Below are 21,464 nucleotides of genomic sequence, written 5' to 3'. Positions count from 1 at the left end.
CGTGCGTCGCTGCGGTCAGGTCCCAGGTCGAGGGGCACGTGCACCTTCTGCCGACCACTGGCGACAACATCGATGTACTGTGGAGACCTCACGCCCCACGTGTTGAGCAATTCGGCGGTACGTCCACCCGGCCTCCCGCATGCCCACTATACGCCCTCGCTCAAAGTCCGTCAACTGCACATACGGTTCACGTCCACGCTGTCACGGCATGCTACCAGTGTTAAAGACTGCGATGGAGCTCCGTATGCCATGGAAAACTGGCTGACACTGACTGCGGCGGTTCAGAAATGCTGCGCAGCTAGCGCCATTCGACGGCCAACACCGGGGTTCCTGGTGTGTCCGCTGTGCCGTGCGTGTGATCATTGCTTGTACAGCCCTCTCGCAGTATCCGGAGCAAGTATGGTGGGTCTGACACACCGTTGTCAATGTGTTCTTTTTTCCATTTCCAGGAGTATATTTTTAGATAGATGGTCTTCCATCATATGAGTGTACTAAATCTAGAAACTCATCTATTGAATATACAGGATTGTTTAGGAGCCATAATCTTAATTTCACTTTTAGTTTTGTAATGGGCAATTTGGAGATATTAGGATGAAAGCAATTCAGTAGTTTTATGCCTGCATTGTGAGGGCTTTTCTCATAAAGTGTTGTTATATGAGATATGATGTGGGGTCTCTCTCTACCTCTAGTGTTGTGATCATGTATTTCTGTATTACATGTTTTGTTACTGTTTACTGCCATAATGATTATCTTCAGCACATACAGGTTATGAATCTTCAAATTCTGCTACTGAAATGGGCTACTGAAATGGCTGTGAATTAAAATTCAAATTGATACATTATGTACCACATCACACACCTTGGCAATTATGCCATCTTCACCCTGATACAGTGCCATCCTAAAGGGTTCTACACATTTTCTGGTTTGCCTCTCACTTCTGTCTGGACAGATTTACCTGGAAATGTATACCTCCACTAAATATGGCTCCAATCCATGTATGCTATGGTACTCCTGAGAGGTATTCAACTTCAGCTGTAACCATGGTTTCAACTGAAGAATAGATATTAACCACAGTAGGCTTGTTACTTGCCTTTTTCACCAATTTTATGGAAGTAGCATCTTGGTTTCCTCAACAGTGATACTACTTCCTTTTTAATTAAAAAAATGTTCTGATCCATAAAGGTCAATGAATTCCTTAGTGGTGGTGTTCCTTAATGATTTGCCACATTTTCAAATGAACACACTAACTCAAAACAAAAGGATATTACTAACTGGACTACAAATTAGCACAATAAAAACCAAACCACAATGCTCTTTCGAACATCTCATATGCTGAGAGCCCTAGTCTTGAAACTTGCATGGGCAACTTGAACATGTAGTCCAGTCTGAAGTTTTACATAGAAAAAATCATATTTCAGTTCTCCTCCAGATGGCCCTACTGCCATGCTTGCCTGCACAGTTTTGTTGCTCCATTTCACCTATCAAGTACACTTGACAGGTATACCAGTCTAGATTCTTGATGCAAAATATGTATCAATTGGCAGCTAAACAAAGAAACACATTGATCAGCAAAAAAAAGTGTCATGTGTATGCATTTCCATGGTGACTCAATTATTATCTACTTTCTAGCTATTTTATTGGTGGCTGTAAAAGACGGTTAACGAATCTATGGTAGCAATTTAAGTCAAAAACATGTCTATGGTTTAGAAAAAAATGTGTTCAAATGGAACTGTCTTGCAGTTTTACTCATTTCTGTTATGCGATGAACTATTTGTATTGTTTGTATTGTGCTGTGATCAAGACAACTTCACAGTAATTTTATTCACTTCATTCAAAATAAAAAGCATTACCTAGGTTCATTCTCTCCCATACAGAAGAACCAGAAGAACCACAAGGTGCAGTTGAGTTGATAGCTTGTCTGTCTCCTCTCAGAAATTCTTATCCATTCACAGATGTTTTCCTCTTTTATTCTGATAAGGTATTTTCAGCTTTTGTCAATTGTTTTTGCCTGTAATTCCTTGAAGTTGTTAGTCTTTGTTTGAATAACCTCTTTATTCTCTATCCAAAATTTAATTCAGATCAATACCAGCTTTCACCAATGAAATTATGCAATTTCAGAGACTTTACTGGTCTCTCTCTCTCTCTCTCTCTCTCTCTTTTTTCTTTTTTTTCTTTCTTTTTTTTTTTTCTTCACGTATTCCAATCTCTGTCTTCCTTTACAGTTTTTGCCCTCTACAGCTCCCTCTAGTACCATGGAAGTCATTCCCTCATGTCTTAGCAGATGTCCTATCATCCTGTCCCTTCTCCTCATCAGTGTTTTCCACATATTCCTTTCCTCTCCGATTCTGCGTAGAACCTCCTCATTCCTTACCTTATCAGTCCACTTAATTTTCAACATTCGTCTATAGCACCACATCTCAAATGCTTCGATTCTCTTCTGTTCCGGTTTTCCCACAGTCCTCAAATTAAGGCCGGTATTTGATATTAGTAGACTTCTCTTGGCCAGAAATGCCTTTTTTTGCCATAGCGAGTCTGCTATTGATGTCTTCCTTGCTCCGTCCATCATTGGTTATTTTACTGCCTAGGTAGCAGAATTCCTTAACTTCATTGACTTCGTGACCATCAATCCTGATGTTAAGTTTCTCGCTGTTCTCATTTCTACTACTTCTCATTACCTTCGTCTTTCTCCAATTTACTCTCAAACCATACTGTGTACTCATTAGACTGTTCATTCCGTTCAGCAGATCATTTAATTCTTCTTCACTTTCACTCAGGATAGCAATGTCATCAGCGAATCGTATCATTGATATCCTTTCACCTTGTATTTTAATTCCACTCCTGAACCTTTCTTTTATTTCCATCATTGCTTCCTCGGTGTACAGATTGAAGAGTAGGGGCAAAAGGCTACAGCCTTGTCTTACACCCTTCTTAATACGAGCACTTCGTTCTTGATTGTCCACTCTTATTATTCCCTCTTGGTTGTTGTACATATTTTATATGAACCGTCTCTCCCTATAGCTTACCCCTACATTTTTCAGTATCTCGAACAGCTTGCACCATTTTATATTGTCGAACGCATTTTCCAGGTCGACAAATCCTATGAACGTGCCTTGATTTTTCTTTAGCTTTGCTTCCATTATTAGCCATAACGTCAGAATTGCCTCTCTCGTGCCTTTACTTTTCCTAAAGCCAAACTGATCGTCACCTAGCGCATTCTCAATTTTCTTTTCCATTCTTCTGTATATTATTCTTGTAAGCAGCTTCGATGCATGAGCTGTTAAGCTGATTGTGCGATAATTCTCGCACTTGTCAGCTCTTGCCATCTTCGGAATTGCGTGGATGATGCTTTTCTGAAAGTCAGATGGTATGTCGCCAGACTTATATATTCTACACACCAACGTGAATAGTCGTTTTGTTGCCACTTCCTCTAATGATTTTAGAAATTCTGATGGAATGTTATCTATCCCTTCTGCCTTATTTGACCGTAAGTCCTCCAAAGCTCTTTTAAATTCCGATTCTAATACTGGATCCCCTATCTCTTCTAAATTGACTCCTGTTTCTTCTTCTATCACATCAGACAAATCTTCACCCTCATAGAGGCTTTCAATGTATTCTTTCCACCTATCTGCTCTCTCCTCTGCATTTAACAGTGGAATTCCCATTGCACTCTTAATGTTACCACCGTTGCTTTTAATGTCACCAAAGGTTGTTTTGTCTTTCCTGTATGCTGAGTCTGTCCTTCCGAGTATCATATGTTTTTCGATGTCTTCACATTTTTCCTGCAGCCATTTCGTCTTAGCTTCCCTGCACTTCTTATTTATTTCATTCCTCAGCGACTTGTATTTCTGTATTCCTGATTTTCCCGGAACTTGTTTGTACTTCCTCCTTTCATCAATCAACTGAAGTATTTCTTCTGTTACCCATGGTTTCTTCGCAGCTACCTTCTTTGTACCTATGTTTTCCTTCCCAACTTCTGTGATGGCCCTTTTTAGAGACATCCATTCCTCTTCAACTGTACTGCCTACTGTGCTATTCCTTATTGCTGTATCTATAGAGTTAGAGAACTTCAAACGTATCTCGTCATTCCTTAGAACTTCCGTATCCCACTTCTTTGCATATTGATTCTTCCTGACTAATGTCTTGAACTTCAGCCTACTCTTCATCACTACTATATTGTGATCTGAGTCTATATCTGCTCCTGGGTACGCCTTACAATCCAATATCTGATTTCGGAATCTCTGTCTGACCATGATGTAATGTAATTGAAATCTTCCCTTATCTCCCGGCGTTTTCCAAGTATACCTCCTCCTCTTGTGATTCTTGAGCAGGGTATTAACTATTACTAGCTGAAACTTGTTACAGAACTCAATTAGTCTTCCTCCTCTTTCATTCCTTGTCCCAAGCCCATAATCTCCTGTAACCTTTTCTTCTACTCCTTCCCCTACAACTGCATTCCAGTCACCCATGACTATTACATTTTCGTCCCCCTTTACATTCTGCTTTACCCTTTCAATATCCTCATACACTTTCTCTATCTGCTCATCTTCAGCTTGCGACGTCGGCATGTATATCTGAACTATCGTTGTCGGTGTTGGTCTGCTGTCGATTTTGATTAGAACAACCCGGTCACTGAACTGTTCACAGTAACACACCCTCTGCCCTACCTTCCTATTCATAACGAATCCTACACATGTTATACCATTTTCTGCTGCTGTTGATATTACCCGATACTCATCTGACCAGAAATCCTTGTCTTCCTTCCACTTCACTTCACTGACCCCTACTATATCTAGATTGAGCCTTTGCATTTCCCTTTTCAGATTTTCTAGTTTCCCAACCACGTTCAAGCTTCTGACATTCCACACCCCGACTCATAGAATGTTATCCTTTTGTTGATTATTCAATCTTTTTCTCATGGTAACCTCCCCCTTGGCAGTTCCCTCCCGGAGATCCGAATGGGGGCTATTCCGGAAACTTTTGCCAATGGAGAGATCATCATGACACTTCTTCAACTACAGGCCACATGTCCTGTGGATACACATTACGTGTCTTTAATGCAGTGGTTTCCATTGCCTTCTGCATCCTCATGTTGTTGATCATTGCTGATTCTTCTGCCTTTAGGGGCAATTTCCCACCCCTAGGACAAGAGAGTGCCCTGAACCTCTATCCGCTCTTCCGCCCTCTTTGACAAGGCCGTAGGCAGAATGAGGCTGACTTCTTATGCCGGAAGTTTTCGGCCGCGAATGCTGATTATTTATCAAAATTTATGCAGTGGCGGGGATCAAACCCGGGACCGAAGACGTTTTTCATTATGAATCAAAGACGATACCCCTAGACTATGGGTGCATCTGGTCTCATACAGACATGATTTTATGTATGTAGACTGAAGCAGCGAGTGAAAATTTGATCCAAGGCTAGGTATCAAAGCTGGGTCTCCTGCTTACTAGGCAGATGCATTAACCACTAAGCCATCACTATGAGACCTGTAAAGTCTCTGAAATTATGCCATTTCATTTGTACAAGTACCTGCACCTGGGTTTAAGGCTGGATCCTTCATTTATGTTTGATGCTGAGGGGCTATGGACAGCCTCAGCAATTCCATTCATGTGTTAGGAGGAATTTAGAGTAGACTGGAATGATAGTGAGAATTTGGATTGATGAAGGGAGGCAGGGTAATTCATGCAGTTCTGTGAACTGCTTTACCAAGGTGGCTTAGTGGCTAAAGCACTTGATTGGTTAGTATAAGACATGGGTTTACATAATATCCCATCTTTATCCATATATTTATTTCTGCAATTCTTGGTTTATGTACCTGAAAATTTTCATCATTATCTACTCATTCTCAGTCTTGTAATGAGCATCAGTCCTGTTGTGTATTGTTTTTGTTGTCTTATCTGCCTATGTGTACAAATCATCATTTATTTTCTTCCTCCATATGCTACCTTTTCCTTTTTCTGATCAACTCTCTTCTTACAAGCAACATTTCCATATGTTATTCTTTATTGTGTTGGATAAAACATACATTTAAGTGGGATGATGTAAATAGATCTGTCCATAGCAAACATATCCTAAAAGCAGTCATGCTCCTATGTATGGCGAACAGACATACTGAGTGAGAAAAGCTTAATTTTATTCAATATTTTAGTTTTCCAGACCTTTTTTCTTCAAACAGCTGAATTGTGTTCTATAAAAGAGCTAAGACTGGCTCACTACTGGCTACCACCCGATATCATGGCCAACCCTCACCTTGCTCACATGTATACAATCCCCACAGTAACGGTGATGAGGTAATGCTTAGGGTAGTGCTGCTGATAAAGGTTCTGGAAAAGCCTCCTGCAGCCAATCAGAGAACTGTAAATGTTGACATTCAGGCCAGAGCATGGGTTGGGTTGGGGAGGCTGAGCCAGGACCAACCACTTGCTCTCATCGCAACCAGCTCCCAACCTTATCAAATGTGCCTTGTGCTTCCCTCTCTCAAGAAATATGTCCCTCAGTCTTTTTGATAGCTTCACAGGCAGCACTTCTACCCTACAACAGTAAATTTCTGGAACAAACTACAGCCACTTTTTTTATGTTGTTCTGTTGTTCTCTTTTCACCAATTTTCATGCACTCTTGGATGCCCACATCCTGATACCACACTGCCTTCGACCAAGTGTTGTACAATACATAAGTAGTTGCCATATGAACGATTTTATTAGTGATTCCTCTATTACCTACATTTAATCCTATCACTTGTACTGTAATAAGTTGCTTGTCCAAATTGGCAAAGCTCAAAATTACTCAGCCATTAAATGAATAGCAGCTTTGGTGTTAAGGATTTAAAAATGTCTTCTCTTCTATCTCTCAAACTGCAAGAATTTACATACTGAACACATTTGTTGTTGTCGTTGTGGTCTTAAGTCAAGAGACTAGTTTGATTTTGATGCAGCTCTCTATGTTACTCTATCCTGTGCGAGCTTCTTCATTTCCAGGCAACCTACATCCTTCTGAATCTGCTTAGTGTTTTCATATCTTGGTCTCTCTCTATAATTTATACCCTACTGCCAATACTAAATTGGTGATCCCTTGATGCCACAGAACATGCCCTACCAACCGATCCCTGCTTCTATACAAGCTATGCCACGAATTCCTCTCCCTGCCCCCCTCCCCCCCCCCCCCCCAAATCCTATTCAATATCTCCCCATTAGTTACACATTTATTCTCAAGTAATTGTTGTGATGCACACTGTTGAATATAGTAGTCATAATTGTGGTGCCTACCTGGCTAATAGTATGACTGTTTCTTCCCACAACAAGCAACATCTCATAATTTGTTCAAAGCAAATTTCTTGTTCCTGCCATCCATCCACCCTTTCGTCTTCAACCAATAGCAGTTGCCTTATTTCTGCCAACACACATTCTGTTCTCCCCTCGCCCACACCACAATTAGTTTTCTATCATCAACTTCTCCTCCATAATTATTTTCTTTTTTAAATTGACTTTCTCTGTTTTGCCACACTTTCATATTTTTCGTGTTCTCTTGTCTTTATTTTTAGGCTTGTTTTCTACCATTTGCCCCTTCTTAGGCTTGTTCTCTACAGTTTGCTCCTTCATTTTCCTGTGTCACTGCTCCCCGTGCTTCTAATTTTGGACTATTTCTCCTACTGTATATCTAACTTGCTGACTGTTATTTCTGGCAGTTTTAATTTTTAAGGCTTTCAAATTGTATCTACCGCCATTTTTTACCTGACTTGTCATGCTGGCCTCTCCCCCCAGCCTCAGGGCCAACATGACTTTTCAGTTTTATCTTAGAACAGCCCCAGCTACTTAAACCATTTCTACCTTTCTTATTTATTAATCTTTTTGATGATAAAACCTTATCATCAACATTTTGGCATTTTCTGGTAGTTAATAGCTTTTTCTATCTCCATATATTTTTAAGTTTTTGCAGATTATGATAAACATTTTTTTAATTTTATTTATATTTCTTTTTCCTTGTAGTCATCAAATGATAGCTATTGTAAATGTCATTTTGTTACAAAGGTATAGTACATCAAATACTTATTACAAAGTTAATATATAATATACACAGCTGAGAATCCTTTCAATGTATACAGACATTTTTTACAAGAAATTCAAATTTGTTTAAAATAGATCCCTGGTATATACTCTTATTGCTTCTGGCAATTTTTTATACTGCATTGGCCACAAATATATGGACAGTTCTCCGATATGAAACTTCCTGGCCAATTAAAACTGAGTGCTGGGTCAAGGCTCAAACTCGGGACCTTTGCCTATTGTGGACAAGTGCTCTACCATCTGAGTTACCTAAACATGACATGACCCATCCTCACAGCTTCAATTCTGCCAATACCTCGTCTCCTACCTACCAAACTTCACAGAAGCTCTTCTGGGAACCTTGCAGAACTAGCACTGCTGGAAGAAAGGATATTGTGGAGACATGGCTTAACCACAGCCTGGAGGATGTTTCCAGAATGAAATTTTCACTCTGCAGCAGAGTGAGCACTGATATGAAACTTCCTGGCAGATCAAAACTGTGTGCAGGGCCGAGACTCAAACTTGCGACCTTTGCCTTTCGCAGGCAAGTGCTATACTATCTGAGCTACCCAAGCACAACTCATGTCCCATCCTCACAGCTTCAATTCTGCCAGTACATCGTCTCCTAGCTCCCAAACTTCACAGAAGCTCTTCTGTGAACCCTGCAGAATTTCTCGAAGAAAGGATATTACGAAGATATGGCTTAGAACACAGTTTTAATGTGCTAGGAAGTTTCATATCAGCCCACACTCCACTGCTGAATGAAAATCTCTCTCTGGAAACATCCGTCAGGCTGTGGTTAAGCCATGTCTCTGCAATATCCTTTCTTCCAGGAGTGCTAGTTCAGGCAAGGTTCACAGAAGAGCTTCTGTGAAGTTTGGAAGGTAGGAGATGAGGTATTGGCAGAATTTAAGCTGTGAGGATGGGTTGTGAGTCATGCTTGGATAGATCAGATGGTAGAGCACTTGCCCATGAAAGGCAAAGGTCCAAAGTTCAAGTTTCGGCCCAGCACACAGTTTTAATCTGCCAGGAAGTTTCATATCAGAGCACAATCCACTGCAGAGTGAAAATCTCATTCTGTAGTGCTCTGGTACTTTAAATTCTGTTCTCTGTCTGTAATAGCTGTGCTTCTTTCTTCTGTTGTGATTATGCACATCATAAAATTTGGATTTGTCACCCTGATGGGTTCCAAAAAATGTGATAAGTCTATGTATATAAGAGTGTATAGAAAGACAATTATTTTTTGGAAAGGGCATCATGATGGGTTTCCCTGTATCCCAGACAATGTATCAGCCTAACAACTCTCTTCTGTAGCAACAATATTCTATTCAAGTGCATATCAGGAAGACATCCCCACAGCTCCCATAACTGACCCACATTAGGCCTACAATGTTTTTATCATTTTATTGAATACAATTTTGGACAGAGGCTAAATAAGTTCAAAGCTCTGCTTACTTCCCTGTGTACATAATTAACATGGTTTTCCCCTCAAACACTGCCATCCAAGAGTAGACGAAGGAATTTACAGCCTTCACTGTCCATCTGTATCTATATTTATCTCACAGAAACACAACTGGCCTTTGCCCATTTGACTTATAGCCTGGGTGAATGATGTTTGCAAATGGCAGTTTTTTGTTTGTCTGGATTATTGTTTTATGTATGACTGTTTTTCTGTAATATTTTACATGCTAAATTGTCTGGTCAATGAGAGGCTGATCTTTAATCTGAATTGTCAGGGTATTACGCATGTCACTGATGAATAAGATGGTGGGTTGAAGCGGAAGCTTTCTCATATAGGCTTTCTGACCTCCTTTTGATGTATGTGATGATTGATGGTTCTCCTAGAAGTCCTTGATATGTGTGTATTGGGTGTCCCAGGCTGCAACTGCAGTGGTTCAGAGAATCCTATTTTTTAAGTCCTGAAGTTTCATCAGATGAGAGCTGCTGACATGGACCTTACTTCAGAGCCATATAGCATCATTGGAAGGATGACAGCTTTGTACAGTCATAGCTTGTCTCAGTCAGTAGCCATCCATACTTGAGGAGCACATAAAGTTGGTAATGGGCCTATTTAATGACTTACCAAAAGTTAAGCATCTATCTAGCTGAATGCCAAAATAGACTGCCAAGTCACTCGATTCAAGCATTCGGCCACGCATAGAAATCTGTCAGTTTGGATGGGGAGGTGGGGGTCACTTTTTGTGTGAACCTTACTGCTACACTCTTCTCAGGGTTTATCTTTATCTCCCAGATTGTACAGCAACTGGTGATCTCATCAAAGTGTTCTTGTAACTTTCTGGCAATGAATGTGATGTTGCTGTTGCTCTTATAGACCAGTGTGTCATTGGCATAAAATGCTACTTCACTACCTGCCAATTTTGGTATGTCATTGGTGTATGGTTCTATTGAAAGCTTTGGTGGTCTGGGGAGTTTTAATTGATGTGATGTTATTAGATACCATACTTTTCAGATTAGTGAGGTGCATTATCTGGATATTATTACATCTTATCTTAGTTCTAGTATGCTTCTTCCCAACTAATTAGAAAAGTTATAATCTTACTGTACCTCAATAAGAACCCCATCCTTCCCCAAAGCTATAGATCCATTTCACTCCTTTGTTTTCTAGGAAAAAGTACTGGAGTATCTTATCCACAGAGACCTCACCAACTTCCAACTAATTAGAAAAGTTATAATATTACTGCCAAAACTAAATTCCATCTGATGAAACTACAGGACTTAAAAAATAGGATTCTCTGAACCACTGCAGTTGCAGCCTGGGACACCCAATACACACATATTAAGGACTTCTAGGAGAACCATCAATCATCACATACATCAAAAGGAGGTCAGAAAGCCTCTATGAGAAAGCTTCCGCTTCAACCCATCATCTTATTCATCAGTGACATGCATAATACCCTGACATTGGTACAATGTGATTCAAGACTTGTGTTTTTGTGTCCCTTCTGTAACAAGTGATGTTAGTTGTGCCATGGATTCTATTCATTGTGTTCAATCTTTACCTGACAACATGAGTAACCAAAGTAATGCTATGATACCTGTTAAGTTGATTAAACCCAGTGAAGACAGTGTAGATGTAGCATTTGATGAAATTGAAAGTGATCTTTTGCATGAGGTGTCTGACAACAAAGAAGATAAATCAGATTTTGGATGCCCTTACATTACAATTAAGACTGACCAGTGGGAAGATAACTGTCTGATTGATACACATAGCCTGATTTGTGATATATCTGAACAATTTAGAGACAAGATCAAGTAAAGTAGGAATTCTGTGGAAATGTCCATTGTAGATGTAAAGATAGAGGAGGCTACTGGTAAGCAAAGCAAATTGTTAAAATCTCAAGTACTGCTAACTTTTAGTATAGAAGACAAAACCTTCAGACATGGATGCATAGTGATCCCTAGTCTAGAAGAAAATATACACAATGTTTGCAGGTTCATACAACTACATAATTCTTTTTTGTTTGTCAGGAATGTAGTATGTAAGATGATGTGATTTCTAAAGTTCTGCCTTATCTATTGACAGAGTTCAAATCTATGCCATACTATATTTGCAAGTTCATACAACTATATAATTCTGTTTTGTAATAGATTTGTGCTTTAGAATGTGATACATGTACGCCAAGAGACTAAATGAGTAGATCCTTTTACAATTTTGAAATGGGACAATGCCATTAAATATCTAGAAATAAATATTATTATCTTAGAATATATTAGTGCTAAATATTATTATTATTATTATTATTATTATTATTATTCCTATGTACTTTGCAAAGAATAATTAAATCTGTCATGAACTCTTCTGAGTAAAGTCTTGGGTGTTCTGGTAAACCGAATGAAGACTCATTTTATTCATATGTACAAAACAATAAGGAATAGTATCTTAGTATGGCTTTTTATATCACCTTACTAGTTCATTTTTTCATTGCATTTAGCACTGTTTATTGAAGTTTCATATGTGAATTCTTTTTAAGCCATTTTGACGTCAGCACTATATATTTGTTTTTTCAATATAAATTGACAGAGCATTCGTCATGTGTGTGACGGAGGTATTGAATAGCATATTTAACACACAAAACAATGTTGCAGAATTTTATGTGAATGCTAGACAGGAAGTAAGCTATCTGTTGGAGTGTGTGATGAGAAATCTATGCAGGAAACTGGAAGATGAGGGTGAATCCATTCCCACACTCCTGTGTGGCTGCAGCCTTGCCAGTCCAGTTGACTTACAAGAGATCATAGGTGCTGCCTAATGTACTCAAGCATCTGACAACTACATCAGTGTTGTGACTGAAATTTTTAAATTGTTAGCCAAGAAATTATTCTGTATGTGGAATCCATGAAACTATTTGTTCAGAAAAGTTGTGACTGCCATGGATTGCATTATTCCAAACAAATGTATGTTTTTTCAAGTAGGGGGATTAACTTCCCAATACATTACGTAACTTTAAATAATGACGTGGAAGACATTTCCAAGTACAGACAGTATAAAAAGCTGTATACATTTCTGATTTCAAACACCTATTTTGGTCCTCAAGCTACTCAATTATGTCATTATTCAAAGCTATTTATGAGTCTGATTACCTGTATTTATCCTAAGTACTGCATTATTGTATCTCATTGGTACTTGAGTTGTGGGCAAACTCATGCTTAATTCTGTTTTGGGTACCCCTGGTCATCGTGACTCTATGTGTGTAGTCAGGGAGACAGGGCAACTATTGATTGAGGATAAATGCTTCCTATAATTACTCTTTACACATGATTGAGCTTACTGATATATGATTATGAACTTTATGCATTTTGTTGTGTCAAAACATTTCTGCTGGTGTGTACCCAGTGTGGTTCGGGTTCATGGGTCGGTCCCCAAATCGTAAGCTTAGGCCCAAATATTTTTTCATTATTTTCTCCTTTCATGAGTCAACATACCTTACAAACTCTGGTTTATGTGGCTGATTGATTTTGTGCTATATTCCTACTCATGACTGAGTGTATTCTTCTGGTCTGTACCCATCATTGTAAATCTTACTCCTCTCGAATCTTTTGAAAATACTTCATCGTCATGGGCTGTAGCAACAATAAGAAAGGGAAGGGTAGAACACAAACCTCAGTTCCCACGTTTGGAATTCAGATCCTCAGCTACTACAAACCACTGCCTGATGCCTACCAATCGCTGAAGGTCCTGTACATTGAAGTTTTCTTAGTACCACGTATACTCTGAAACTACTGCCAGTACTTGATTCCTTACTTTTAACTCTCTCCATGCAGCCTCGACCATACCAAGTTTAGCATCTCAACTGAGTTTGACATCTCAACAGTTCAGTGGCAAATCCTCTGTTTCACAAAGGTGTCACATACATCACCTGGGTGGCCTTGGCAGTTGAACCTCTGGGCAGAGTAACTGCACATGCTGAATCGCTTGGTTGGCAAGAGGTGTGTCTCTACGATGCAGATGACGTCTAGGGTGCAGATTTGCCACTGTCTGCCTGTCTGTCTGTCTCTGTATATGTGCGGATTGATATGTGTGTGTGTGTGAGTGTATATCTGTCCTTTTTCCCCCTAAGGGAAGTCTTTCCGCTCCCTGGATTGGAATGACTCCTGACCCTCTCTCTTAAAACCCACATCCTTTCATCTTTCCCTCTCCTTCTCTCTTTCCTGATGAAGCAACCTTGGGTTGCGAAAGCTAGAAATTTGTGTATGTGTTTGTGTGTTTTTTATTGTCTCTATCCACATACCAATGTTTTCGTTTGGTAAGTTACAACATCTTTGGGTATATATATATATATATATATATATATATATATATATATATATATATATATATATATATATATATATATATATATATACACTCTCCTGGAAATGGAAAAAAGAACACATTGACACCGGTGTGTCAGACCCACCATACTTGCTCCGGACACTGCGAGAGGGCTGTACAAGCAATGATCACACGCACGGCACAGCGGACACACCAGGAACCGCGGTGTTGGCCGTCGAATGGCGCTAGCTGCGCAGCATTTGTGCACCATCGCCGTCAGTGTCAGCCAGTTTGCCATGGCATACGGAGCTCCATCGCAGTCTTTAACACTGGTAGCATGCCACGATAGCGTGGACGTGAACCGTATGTGCAGTTGACGGACTTTGAGCGAGGGTGTATAGTGGGCATGCGGGAGGCCGGGTGGACGTACCGCCGAATTGCTCAACACGTGGGGCGTGAGGTCTCCACAGTACATCGATGTTGTCGCCAGTGGTCGGCGGAAGGTGCACGTGCCCGTCGACCTGGGACCGGACCGCAGCGACGCACGGATGCACGCCAAGACCGTAGGATCCTACGCAATGCCTTAGGGGACCGCACCGCCACTTCCCAGCAAATTAGAGACACTGTTGCTCTTGGGGTATCAGCGAGGACCATTCGCAACCGTCTCCATGAAGCTGGGCTACGGTCCCGCACACCGTTAGGCCGTCTTCCGCTCACGCCCCAACATCGTGCAGCTCGCCTCCAGTTGTGTCTGGTGTCGCGACAGGCATGAATGGAGGGATGAATGGAGACGTGTCGTCTTCAGCGATGAGAGTCGCTTCTGCCTTGGTGCCAAAGATGGTCGTATGCTTGTTTGGTGCCGTGCAGGTGAGCGCCACAATCAGGACTGCATACGACCGAGGCACACAGGGCCAACACCCGGCATCATGGTGTGGGGAGCGATCTCCTACACTGGCCGTACACCTCTGGTGATCGTCGAGGGGACACTGAATAGTACACGGTATATCCAAACCGTCATCGAACCCATTGTTCTACCATTCCTAGACCGGCAAGGGAACTTGCTGTTCCAACAGGACAATGCACGTCCACATGTATCCCGTGCCACCCAACGTGCTCTAGAAGGTGTAAGTCAACTACCCTGGCCAGCAAGATCTCCTAATCTGTCCCCCATTGAGCATGTTTGGGACTGGATGAAGCGTCGTCTCACGCGGTCTGCACGTCCAGCACGAACGCTGGTCCAACTGAGGCGCCAGGTGGAAATGGCATGGCAAGCCATTCCACAGGACTACATCCAGCATCTCTACGATCGTCTCCATGGGAGAATAGCAGCCTGCATTGCTGCGAAAGGTGGATATACACTGTACTAGTGCTAACATTGTGCATGTTCTGTTGCCTGTGTCTATGTGCCTGTGGTTCTGTCAGTGTGATCATGTGATGTATCTGACCCCAGGAATGTGTCAATAAAGTTTCCCCTTCCTGGGACAATGAATTCACGGTGTTCTTATTTCAATTTCCAGGAGTGTGTGTGTATATATATATATATGTGCGGATGGATGTGTGTGTGTGTGTGTGTGTGTGTGTGTGCGAGTGTACACCTGTCCTTTTTTCCCCTAAGGGAAGTCTTTCCGCTCCCGGGATTGGAATGACTCCTTACCCTCTCCCTTAAAACCCACATCCTTTCATTTTTCCCTCTCCTTCCCTCTTTCCTGACGAAGCAACTGCAAGTTGCGAAAGCTCGTAATTCTGTGTGTGTGTTTGTGTGTTTTGTTCATGTGCCTGTCTGCCGGCGCTTTCCCGCTTGGTAAGTCTTGGAATCTTTGTTTTTAATATATATATATATATGTGCTTGTGTCTGTGTATGTGCGGATGGATATATGTGTGTGTGCGAGTGTACACCTGTCCTTTTTTCCCCCTAAGGTAAGTCTTTCCGCTCCCGGGATTGGAATGACTCCTTACCCTCTCCCTTAAAACCCACATCCTTTCGTCTTTCCCTTTCCTTCCCTCTTTCCTGAAGAAGCAACCGTCAGTTGTGAAAGCTAGAATTTCTGTGTGTGTGTTTGTGTGTTTTTTTATTGTGCCTGTCTACCGGCACTTTCCCGCTTGGTAAGTCTTGGAATCTTTGTTTTTAATATATTTTTCCCATGTGGAAGTTTCTTTCTATGTTCAAAAATTATGTGTGTGATATTGCGCACACTCAGTATGTGCAAGAGAAGTGTACGGGTAAAGAGGTCAACTGTCTTTAAGAGATCTAAAAATGTGCCTCCAGTATGCTTTCCTTCACCTAGATAGCTGCTGACTTGCAAAAATTTTGTGACATCTGTCATGGTATTATAATATTTTCAAAATCTACATTGGATTTCTGTGAGGAGATTGTTTTTATTGAAAAAGGCACTAAGCTCTATCAGCAATGCTTTTTTTCTAAACAAAAGTTTGAGGGTACTCCGACATTGGATATAATGTAGTAAAAATTACTTATAACTGAAGCATGGGATACCACCCGTCTGCTTTTAGCCATGACGTCATCAACATCGAACTACAAAAAAAATGGTATCGGCCGCAGCTTCGAAATGCTTGAACAGTCAATGACATCGCTTTTTCCACCAAAAACTGTAATGCTATCATTTGCATTACAATTACCAACACAAAAAAATGAAATAAAAAAATTACGTCCATGAAATAAATCTTTGGCACTCTTCCAAGTTCTCAACATCGTAAAAAAGTTACTTTGTTGACGAAAAAGTTTAGGGGTACACATCCTCCAGCGTTCCCCCAGAAAAACAGCACTGTTCATCAGCATTGCTGGAACTGTGACTATGTGGAATAATGATCTGTATTTTTCTACTACCTGTCACACATATTATTTTATGTTTAATTTAACACACTGAAATGTGTTTCAAGCATGTTTCACTCATTGTCAGTTGTTTATGCATACCACTGTTATTTAAAGACAAAATGCCTTAGTATAAATTTAACTAGAACTGTTCTGTTCACTTGTTCTGCTGCTGGAGTGGCTACTGGTGTATTTAGGGGTAGCAGCTGTGCCAGAAATTCTTGTACAATGTTGTCTTCTGCTGGTATGGAGCTGTACTCCAGCAGCCACTGCAGCAGCAGTAAACAAAACAGTTCTATGTGAAGTCAGACTAAGATATTTTATCTTTAAGTAATAGCTGTATGCTTAAATGCCTGATGATAAGCAAAACACGCTTGAAATGTGTTTCAGTGTTGTGAAATAAAATAACTGAATTTGACTAGTAGCAGAAAAATGTACATAATTGACTACTTTAGCTGGGAGTTTCGACTTAACTCTTTTTCCACAATAACTGAGAATTGGTTTTGTTTTAATTGGACAACAAAAATTAAAATGCCTCAAGAGAAATGAATAGAATTCATCCCATTTATTATTTGTACCTTTTAAGTGGTAGACACTGTCCCAATTGTCTCTAGCTAGTGTGTTTTTAATCTTGTTTTGTCTGCAGTGAAACAAAGATATACGAGCATTCTTAACATGTTAAACAAAAATCAGCCTGCACAACAAGCTGTACAACAATTAAATAAATTAACATTCATGCAAATAAAGTAACCCACCTGGAATCTGAGACTCCCAACTGGGGGTACAGCATAAGGTATTCTCCTAAAACTGTAATATTGCTTTCCGGTAATCGAAGTCACATGAAGACCCACCACTGACCCACTGCCTACTGGCACTGTTACAGTATTTTCACTCTGAAATGTAAAAGTAAAATTACCATTAATTTGCAGTAACAGATTTCAGAGAAATTCAGGAATTGACTCTCTGGCAATTACTACATTTGTAGGCAATAATGCCTAGCCCTTTCTTCCTCTGTTACAATATGAGTTTGCACTGAACACTGGTACAAGGTAGATTACATGGTTACACATAAAATAATTACCAGCATTACTGTAAATTACAATCATATTTACATCTAGTAAATAGAGGTAGTGTAACTTTAAAAAGTGTAGGAAATTATGGAATTGGCTACTGCATATATCAAAACAAGCAGACATCATTGAGAGTTTCAAGGGGAGCAGTTACTAGCTCAAACAGGGGAAAGGAATTCTACAGAATATGGAGAGTTGGCTTTGATGAATGAAATAATGCTGACACTGGACGAAAAATTTGGCAAAAAATATAAATTGAAGCATTTTTCTTGTCACAATTTGCACTGAAGAGCCAAGGAAACTGGTACACCTGCCTAATATTGAGTAGGGCCCCCGTGAATACACAGAAGTGCTGCAACATGACTTGGCATGGAGTGGATTAATGTCTGAAGTAGTGCTGGAGGGAACTGACACCATGAATCCTGCAGGGCTGTCCATAAATCAGTTAGAGTATGAGAGGGGTGGAGATCTCTTCTGAACAGCAAGTTGCAAGGTGTCCCACATATGCTCAATAATGTTCACGTTTGGGAACTTTGGTGGGCAGCCGAGGTGTTTAAACTCAGGAGAGTGTTCCTGGAGTCACTCAGTAGCAATTCTGGATGTAGTGTGTTGCATTCTCCTGCTGGAATAGCCCAAGTTCATTGGAATGCACAATGGATACAAATGAATGCAGGTGATCGGACAGGATGCTTACGTACATGTCACCTGTCAGAGTCGTATCTAGATGCATCAGGGGTCACACATCCCTCCAATTGCACACATCCCACACCATTACAGAGCCTCCACCAGCTTGGAACAGTCCCTTGCTGATATGCAGGGTCTATGGATTCTTGAGATTGTCTCCATACCTGTACACATCCATCCGCTTGGTACAATTTGAATCGAGACTCGTCCGACAAGGCAACATGTTTCCTGTCATCAACAGTCCAATGTCAGTGTTGACAGGCCCAGGCAAGGTATTAAACTTTGTGTTGTGCAGTCATCAAGGGTACACAAGTAGGTCTTCAGCTCCGAAAGCTCATTTCATTGATGTTTCGTTGAATGGTTCGCATGTTGGCACCTGTTGAAGGCCCAGCATTGAAATCTGCAGCAATTTGTGAAAGGGTTGCATTTCTGTCAGATTGAATAAATCTCTTCAGATGTCATTGGCCCCATTCTCACAGGATTTTTTTCTGGCAGCGGTATTCAGCAATAATCGATCTAACAACTGTGCCAGACACTTGTTGGCTTATATAGGCATTGTGACTGCAACACTGTATTCTGCCTGTTTATAAATCTCTGAAGGCCTATTTGAATATGAATTCCTATACCAGTCTCTTTGACGATTCAGTTACCTTTATATTGCTGCGAGGAAAAGAAGTTTCAGTTTATAAGAGAAATATTTAAGTTCTTGGTGCTGAAAATTGTCACACCAACAGCCTTGGAGAATAAATGAAAAATACAGCAAATGAAGTAGACAAAATGGGATACATCTACATCTACATCTACATACATACTCTGCAAGCCACCATATGGGGCATGGCAGAGGGTACTCTTTACAAATAGTTGTTTCCTTTCCTGTTCCTCTCTCAGATAGAGTGAAGGAAAAACAAGTGTCTATATGCCTTTGTATGAGGCCCTAATTCCTCATATCTTATCTTTATGGTTCCCTACGCGAAATGTTGGTGACAGTAGGATCATTCTGCAGTGAACTTCAAACGCCATTTCTCTAAACTTTCTCAGTAGCGTTCTTCGAAATGAATGTCTTCTTCCTTCCAAAGACTCCCACTCGTGGTTCTGAAGTATATCGGTAACACCTACATGCTGATCAAACCTACTGATAATAAATCTAGGAGCTTGCCTGTGAATTGCCTCAATGTCTTCTCTCAAGACAACCTCGTGCAGATCCCAAACACTTGAGCAGTACTCAAGAGTAGGTCGCACCAGTGTCCTATATGTGGTCTCCTTTACAGATTAACCACACTTTACTCAAATTCTCCCAATAAACTGAAGTCCACCAGTTGCCTTCCCTACCACAGTCCTCACATTCTCATTCCATTTCATGTCACTTCGCAATGTTGAGACATCACTATGACAGCAGAGCCTCCTTCATCTTCAAAGATCTGAAGGCCTGCAGCCCATGACATGATGTGTTGCTGCACTCCAGCCGGCCGGTGTGGCCGTGCGGTTCTAGGCGCTTCAGTCTGGAACCGCGTGACCACTACAGTTGCAGGTTCAAATCCAGCCTTGGCCATATGGTTGTGTGTGATGTACTTAGGTTAGTTAGGTTTAAATAGTTCTAAGTTCTAGGGGACTGATGATCTCAGATGTTAAGTCCCATAGTGCTCAGAGCCATTTGAGCCAACCATTTTTTTGCTGCACTCCATACAGTAACTTTAGCACTGTCACAGACACTATTGAAGTGCAGCAGGATCTGTTTGTGCCCAGTAAAATATGTTCTGCTTAGTCATGTATCCGAGCTCCTCGTCCAGGCCTTGAAGACTAAGGGATGACAATTAGCAGCCATGTCACCTTCTGCAGTGAGGTGTCATGTGAATGAAGTACAAAGGGACGTGTGATCAGCACACTGCTCTCACGGCCATTTTGCCTATTTACCAGATGTGTGAGCTGCTACTTCTCATTCAAGTAGCTCCTCAATTGGCATCACAGGGCTGAGTGCACCCCTTAACAGTCCTCCCGCCATGGAACAATCCTTGGTAGTACCATAAAAAAATTCTAGGTCCTCTACAAGTCAGCAATCTACACTACCTTTTCAGATGTGCAGGCAAACTCTTCATGTATCCACTTAGGTGAAAATAGGCTTCAGCTGACACTCAAAAATTTTCAGTGAAGTTAGCACCTAACTGATTTTAAGCAACAGATTTCCATTATACAAGCAATACAGAATTATTAGATTTTAGTTCTTGAACAATCTGAAGCTTGTAAGGATGAAATTGAAGGCCACGGAGTATTCTGAGCATGTTCCGAGATCTCAGATCCAATGCTGAGGCACTCTTTTGAACCAAATGATATGGACTCCTGATCACTCTTGCTTGCACAGCATCAGTATTTTCTGGGGTACATACAGATAATACACATCCACTAGGACAGCAATCTGTACATGACTTGCACTATAGCACAAATTATTTAGAAGTTGATCTGGTGGGAGAAGATCACTTTGGGCTCTGGAAAAATGGAAGAACATGTTTGGCAATACAACCCAACAACTTGTATTAGATGATAGAAGAAAGACAGACACACACTTGTAGTTTCAGCCAATCCAAAAAAAAAAAAAAAAAAAATAACTTTTTAATAGTAGTGCCTGGAACAAGCTTTTTGAAATTCTGATATTACCTTGTGCAAAACACAGGGGGCAAAAGGTTGTCTACAACTTTCATAGAAACAAGATAAATCAAGCAAGGTGGCATAGTGGTATGATATTGGATGTGAACTTGGCAGGACAGTAGTTCAAATCCACACCACGGCATTTAGATTTACATTTTACTCGATTGTCCTGGTTACATAAGACAAATGCTGGGATGGGTGCTTTGAAAGGGCACGCCAATTTCCTTCTCCAACCTTCCCCTTTCCAGTCACTTGCTCTATCTCTAATGACCTTGCCATCAAGGTGGAACCGAGCGAGGTGGCGCAGTGGTTACCACACTGGACTCGCATTCGGGAGGACGACGGTTCAATCCCGTCTCCAGCCATCCTGATTTAGGTTTTCCATGATTTCCCTAAATCGTTTCAGGCAAATGCCGGGATGGTTCCTTTG

At 40.8% G+C, this 21,464-nt stretch overlaps 1 protein-coding gene across 2 annotated transcripts in view; it reads right to left on the bottom strand.

Moving 5' to 3' along the window:
* The window catches only part of LOC126267180 (cholinesterase 1-like), a 156,513-nt gene that overhangs the window by 122,611 nt on the left and 12,438 nt on the right, over positions 1-21,464 (bottom strand). For both annotated transcript variants that reach the window (XM_049972143.1, XM_049972142.1), the window contains exon 2: positions 17,396-17,533. In XM_049972143.1, coding sequence (XP_049828100.1) covers positions 17,396-17,533 — 138 coding nt within the window. The remainder of the gene's footprint in view (positions 1-17,395; positions 17,534-21,464) is intronic.

The sequence above is a fragment of the Schistocerca gregaria genome, chromosome 4 (genome assembly GCF_023897955.1).
Source record: "Schistocerca gregaria isolate iqSchGreg1 chromosome 4, iqSchGreg1.2, whole genome shotgun sequence".
Taxonomy (NCBI): domain Eukaryota; kingdom Metazoa; phylum Arthropoda; class Insecta; order Orthoptera; family Acrididae; genus Schistocerca; species Schistocerca gregaria.
This window is presented reverse-complemented; position numbering and strand designations above follow the sequence as displayed.